Source organism: Botryllus schlosseri, chromosome 5, assembly GCF_051294905.1.
Source record: "Botryllus schlosseri isolate E-star chromosome 5, Bs_hap1, whole genome shotgun sequence".
Taxonomy (NCBI): domain Eukaryota; kingdom Metazoa; phylum Chordata; class Ascidiacea; order Stolidobranchia; family Styelidae; genus Botryllus; species Botryllus schlosseri.
The window spans coordinates 4,796,121-4,803,078 of record NC_137240.1 but is presented as its reverse complement, the minus strand read 5'-3'; the positions used below and the strand labels follow the sequence as shown (position 1 = coordinate 4,803,078).

The 6,958-nt window shown below is 40.6% G+C and overlaps 1 protein-coding gene across 1 annotated transcript; it reads left to right on the top strand.

Moving 5' to 3' along the window:
• Positions 1-4,959: 4,959 nt before the first annotated feature.
• Positions 4,960-6,954, top strand: LOC145438704 (uncharacterized). Its single transcript, XM_080316052.1, has 2 exons — positions 4,960-5,909; positions 6,224-6,954. The coding sequence occupies exons 1-2, from the start codon at positions 5,295-5,297 to the stop codon at positions 6,443-6,445; spliced, it is 837 nt and encodes a 278-aa protein (XP_080172178.1). The 5' UTR covers positions 4,960-5,294; the 3' UTR covers positions 6,446-6,954.
• The last annotated feature ends 4 nt before the right edge of the window (positions 6,955-6,958 follow it).

Below are 6,958 nucleotides of genomic sequence, written 5' to 3'. Positions count from 1 at the left end.
CTTTTGGGGCTTGACGAAGTGCTGTTTCGTTCCTTTCTACAGATAAACGCCCGGATATGTTTAATTATTATCATTGAGTAGTCCTACCTTTTCAAACACACCTCACTCCGCTCTACCGGTAAATCTTAATACGTGAGCAGAGAGAGGATAAAAATTGATAGCAATATATATGCAATTCTCGATGATATTGACCGATTCAATCATTAATGATTTCGCGCGGTTAGACGAGAGAATGTTACTGACACTTAATCTAGATAATAAGTAGCCGAAATAGCGTAGAGCCTGAGAGGGGTCTGGGTGGCTTTGCCCCCCAGAAGTCCGGTTTATCACCCGATGGGGGGCCCAAGACCAACGTTTTGGGGAGGGGCTGACGAAGGGCTGTTACGGCCCTGGTTAACCTATCCTGCTTGGTTGTCATTAGCTGCAGCTGGCCACGCAGCGGTACGTCAAATGGTACGCTAGTAGCTAATAGAAAGGTAACCAGTGCACTGCAGTCGGTGCGATAAGGATAGCACGTAACGAACCAGGTAGACTTTGAAATAAGAAGACTGAAACGGGTAGACCAAGCGGATTCAGAAAACAAATAGTAGAGAGAAGTCAGCAGAGGTGGTCAAAGTAGTCAAGAAAGTTACTCAAGTAGAAGTAGCGACGAAAAATGTACTCAAGTACGAGTAGAAGTACTTCTTCCATAAGCAACCTAAAACTACTTGAAGTAGAAGTAGAATTGACTGACTTCGAATCTACTCAAGTAAGTAAGTAGTTGTGAAAACGATTGTAATTTGTTCGCATGGATTGTCAAAAGGTGCAAATTGAGCTATTCGGATGGAGCCGAGCTTGATTCATAGTGATGCATACCAGGAGGTATCCCATTTTCGACAGCATAAGCATTCATCCGCGGGATGACAATGGTAGTAGCCTAACAATATGGAAATGCGATGTAACCCTCTGTTTACTCGAACAGCACGTTTGAGAAAATATCATGGTATGACGCACTCCCCCATATTATAAGGCCCGTAGTTTTGTCGAAGAGAAATACGGAGAAGTTGTATAGGATACCGTGTAAACACTTTGCGCGATTATTAAACGTTATTAAAAAATATGGAGGATCGTAAAAATGCCATATTTTGTAGCTTTATTTCCGGAAGTTAAAATCATTACTACTCTTGCTTTTATACTTCAACGTGTATGTTATCCAGACAAAAAAACTGATATGAATTAGAACTCAAGGTATCTGATACTTGGAATTGAAAGTGAAATATAAATACTACTTCTAAAAGTGGAAAATGTACTTTATATCTTTAATCCAGAAAGTTTCAAAGGTGGTATGCTAAAACAGCTCTAAAACTAAAAAAAATCAGAGTCCACTTTCCAGATTAGGACACGCCGTAGACTGCTAGATTACGATATGATAAGTAAATGCTAGATTGCGAAACATTAGTTTCAAACGCTATGATGAGCCATATATACTGTGATGAAATATTTCATATGGATGAAGGGCGACAATGCGGTGTGAACGGGACCACGCCAACCCGCTACCTAAATTTCACCGATACTTTCGTGAAATCATACTAGTTATTCCGTATCCACTAAGCGCGAAGTGCGACGAAAATTCTGGGCTTTACTCAACTTTTATGAAAATTAAATTTGATACTCCGTGAAAACAGCCTCAAAATTCCTCAAGCTATCTTCCTGATTGGAGGATTGAACTACTCCTACTTGACAAACTGCAAATAGCGAAAAGTAAGTAAGTAGATCGCAAAATACTACGAAGTAGAAGTAGCGAAAATCAGATCTACTTGAGTAAGTACCAGAAGTAGAGGAAAAGTGCTTGGGTACTTCGAAAAAGTGGAAGTACTTCGTTACTGACCACCTCTGGAAGTCAGATATGAAAAGGTAGTAAAGTCTATAGGGAGGAGAGAGTAAAGCGAACCGGACAAACGTAATTTCAGTGGTACTGAAACTTAGCTGACCTAGTCAACCCTTACGCTTCGGCGTAAAACAAAATATACAGCATTACACTATCGAATGCTTACATTAGTCGATTACTGCAGAATTTACTTTTCATTCAGTGTGCATGCCTCCTCTTTACATCGCCTATTAGGCCAGTGGTTCCCAACCTTTTTCATCTCGTGCCTCCCTTGGCCAAAATTTAAGCCAAAATTCCCCCCTTAGGAGTAATCTGCCGATGATTAAAAAAGGTTATTTTTACCGCGCAAACACCTGTTGAATGAGAGAATAAGACGGGCGGTAGCGAGTGTTTGTTTCTAGCAGGGATGTAACAACACTTTGTAGACCTCTCAAAACAATGGTCTTGGTCCCAATCAAACAAATTCTGGAAGGATTGACTCAACAGACCCCCACACTTCCATTTGTGTTTTTGGCTTACCATGCACCAATCGCTTATATAACTGCCGTGAAAAATCAGTATGCATAAATTTACTGGTCTCGCGATTTTTTTTCTAAAGTTTTGCGTATGCATTTGGCCAATAATATTGGCACAGGGTTGATTAGACTCGAGTACGACTCGAGTCACCATTTTCTGAAGACTCGACCTGGACTCGAGTCATTGTGCATGACTCGAACCAAGCCATATGACTCGAGACTATAAGACGGTCAAGACCGACATTTCATTGTAATTACCAAGAACAGTAAAGTGACCATCCTATTGGAATTTCGTCTATTGGTCCTGGTACTTGAAAATGCGACAGGAAACTGCTCAAAGTGAGGAAGATTAGTATATTGGAAATCCCAATCATTTAATATCGCCAAACAGAGTTATAAAAGGTGGGTTTAACAAGACTTCAACTAGGAACGGAGCAGTCAACACAATGACTTCGACTCGGACCCGAGTCATAAAACCATGACTCGGACTCGACCCTCTGCTCGGTGACTTGGACTCAGACTTGACTCAATTGTGAATTGAAAATGACTCGACTTGACTCGAATCAAAACTATGAAAGTGAGATTGACTTGTGAGTTGTGACTCGGAGCCTCGTGACTCGGTTACAGACCTGATATATAACATACACGTGATCAGATTTCCTGCTGGAGCTCATTGAAATTCAGCACACCCATTACGTTTCGGCAACATTGCACCAAGTTTAACATGTCTTTTTTCGATCGGGTAGCTGTTCACTAAAAATAAAGCAAGGCCAGCGATTTCTTTGACTTGAATCAATGACGTTGGAATATTTTGTCACTGTCTGAAAATGTTGACTCGAAAATATAAGATATTAAATACTCTCACTAGAGGCCTTAATTGTTGTGATAGATTCGGCACGATATTTGCTCGCTTAGGATATAATATTTGATTGAGAGGCCGTCGCTGGCCTACACAATTGTCTTGCGAACTGCAGCACATCTGAACTAGGGGGAATTTGTATGTGAAAAAGAGATTTCAAATAGCATTTGAAAATTACTTTCAGCAAAAAAAAAACAGTCATAAGGAGCTTACGTTCGGATATAACTGGTTGACTATACATGACAGTTCGGACATGAACAATTTGGGAAATCCTTTACAATTCTAAAGTGGAATTCCTCCCTAAAAATTGCAAAATTCCCCCTAAGGGGGAATTCCTCCCCGGTTGGGATCCACTGGCCTACGCCAAGGTGGGTGTCTGATTCCATAGCCTACTCCAAGTCGCTTCGACAGCTTCCTATCTTTTCATTGTATCGCATTTTGTGGGGCATTGAACTGATAAAATTGCTAATAAACCAATGATGATGATGATGATAATGAGAAAGGCATCGAAACGCATTTTTCACTCAAAGCAAATCGATTGAAATGAATATAAACATTAACTGCAAGTGGGATGCATGTTTTCACTTCCGTCGAAACCATGATAGTATGGCTCTTGGCTCAGCTAACCCCGCTTCAGAACCCTAAAAAACATCTATATGTCATTTGGCCGGAGAAGGAGCATAGTTTGAACGGTTGCCCGACATATGAGCATGCGACACAATGGAAAACGACAGTTCAGCATGGAACACACCAGCATGCGTCACTTCAGCATGTGACTGTATAACCCAAAAACTTAACCTAATCTTAAACATAGCCTAACCTAACCTAGCCTAACCTAAACCCTAACCCTAACCCAACCATAAACCTAACCTAACCTACCCCTAACCGGTAATTTAACCCACATGCTCATGTGTCACATGCCAAATTGTCGCATGCCGAAGTCTCGCATGCTGTAATGTCGCATGCTCATATGTCCACGGACCAGTTTGTTGAACATAGAGGATGTAGGATGTACATTGTACATTGTACAGTCTCTATAGTTTGAATATAGATAAGATAACTAACCCACGCAGCTTCGTTATCTATGATTTCATCTATTTTGCGCATAGCTAGACTGGATCCGAATTTTAAATTTCGTTCAAGTCGGATTTTAGCGGGATTTTTCCTCCTAAAAGTGGGAAATTAGCAGCACTATATGTACCGCAATCGGATTTCTCGATGGGGCGTTTCAAATTGCCAGCCGGAGCCGGATGGATTTGGATTGCAAAATCAGAGCGGAGGAAGTTGAGGAACGGCTCATCTGACTGACTGATCTGAGTATAGATAACAAACCGGGTACATATACTTTGTCAATGTCGGCAATGTCGCGCAATGTCGACAATGTCGGCAATAATGTCGCCGCAATGTAGGTACAATATACGAACTTATACCGTGCAATATACTTATATACAAATAATTATAACTGATATTATACTTGACAGATAGCAATGTCGATGATGTTGCCGCAATGTCGATAATACCAGCGCAATGTCGACAATGCTGGCGCAATGTCGATAATTCGGCGCAATGTCAGCAATGTCGCCGCAATATAGTCGTTCCATTAGGTTCATCACCTGTAAATTTTAAAACATAGGAATTTCACATTACATCCCCACCCGATACCATATATATATATATTGTAAGGTATAAGTTCGTATATTGTACCGATATTGCGGCGACATTGCTGATATTGCGCCGAATTATCGACATTGCGCCGGCATTGTCGACATTGCGCTGGTATTATCGACATTGCGGCAACATCATCGACATTGGTATCTGTCAAGTATAATATCAGTTATAATTATTTGTATATAAGTATATTGCACGGTATAAGTTCGTATATTGTACCTACATTGCGGTGATATTATCGCCGACATTGTCGACATTGCGCGACATTGCCGACATTGCCGACATTGACAAAGTATATGTACCCTAACAAACCCACGGTTGAGGGTTGATCTGAGACCTGAGTTATAAATGTCTATGTACCCGGCGCGATTACCTGTGTGTTGTCATGGCGGAAGGTAGTTTGGACAGGTTATTTCAAAAGATCATCGAGTCCGAGCAAACTGAAGAAACAACACGCGAACAAATTGCGAGCTTAAGAGCTCAAATACGCGGTGCCGAATCAGAGTTGAAGAATTTAAACGAATATTGTACGTCGTCGAAAGGACGCATTCAAGTCCTCGTAAGACAGCAACACGCCGAAAAGGCCGAATGCCTAGTATTGAGCACCCAGAAAAACTCACTGGAAATGCAAAAGAATCAGTTGGAACAAGCTATTGATAATCTGAAAGTTGAATTGGATGTAAAGAACAAAAGTATTTCCGATTTACAATCTGAATATTCAGCAAAAGTGAAAAAGTTCTGTGTAGAATTTGATCTGACTGGCGAAGGGGCAGAAAATCGCAGACAGTTAAAATTAGCGGAATCTGAGCAGCTTGAGAGAGACTTGGAGGCAGAAAATCAAAAGTATTTAAGCTTGGCCAAGGAGGAAGAAAGGATGAACGAAATGATGGAACAGCGTGCATGTTTGCAGGCGGAGGTCTCGCAGTTACAGTCGCAGATTATAGAAGCTGATACGCTACTTGAGACGAAAAAGCAGCTTGCAAAGGATGCAGTGAAAAAGGTTTGCACAGTTATACTGATCAAACATATCCTAAAATCCCTTTGTACTTCAACAATATACAGTATAGTTTTGCCCAAAAAACTCAGATTACCGTCAAGAAATATACTTACTTCATTGCTTACCACCAGTGGGTTCAATACAGTAGGCCTACGCAATCCATAGGTCAGGTGCCACAGTTTACGGTATGTGAAACAGTGAAAGTAGAACAGGTCCTGCAAGTGAGGCGCAAGTCAACCATGACACTTCAGTGCTTATTTAAAAATATATAGTGTCATAGGAAAGTGAACTAGGCCTGTCTCGAATTTGTTACGCAGACAGAAAGATCTATCGCGGAAATGCAGAAGGACCCAGAGTTGTTGCAGCTTCAGAGAAAATTTGACTTGGTCAGCAGACAGAACCGCGAATTGGAGCACAAAATAAAAAATTTGGAAGCAACTGCCATGCGATCGAGAAAAAATCCATCGCGAATGGAGAGCGTCTCGCGTTCGACTCCTAACAAATCATACAGATTCCATTCAATGAAAACTGACCCTTAACCTGTCGACTCCATGAGTTGTTCTTGCAACTTTTTACGATGAAGACATAGGTCTATTTAAGGGAGGCTTCTCAAATCAGCTCAAAATTTATTATACGTTACCAATTTCTTGTGCGGTTTCGATGATTCGTTTTTCTTACATGCATAATTAAAACTTTAGTACCGTAATTGCAATTCTATAGGCATATTCATCAGTGAGGAAGTATAGAATTCATTATATTTTGGGTATGTTGCCTACAAGACTAGTCTACTTTCATTGCGGTATAATTTTTGGCTCTAGTTAAGAACTGCCAGTGACATATTAGGCTATATTGTGTGGATATAAGATACACACCTGTGATTTATTACTGTTTTCAAAGCCTGGTAGGTTTTTTGTATCACGGCCAGACACCTCTTTAGTATATCAGAGTAGATTTAATTTCAAATAGGTCAATGCAATGTAGTCCATCTACACTGAACTTTATTGAAAGTGTGAAATGTTGTTTCTTTATTGTTGACAATTTTTTTTAGCGGT

Excerpts from the sequence above, each read along its gene's own strand:
- LOC145438704 (XM_080316052.1), top strand. The coding sequence starts at position 5,295 with ATGGCGGAAGGTAGTTTGGACAGGTTATTTCAAAAGATCATCGAGTCC. Across the intron at positions 5,910-6,223 it reads CAAAGGATGCAGTGAAAAAG|ACAGAAAGATCTATCGCGGA; the intron begins GTTTGCACAGTT and ends TTTGTTACGCAG.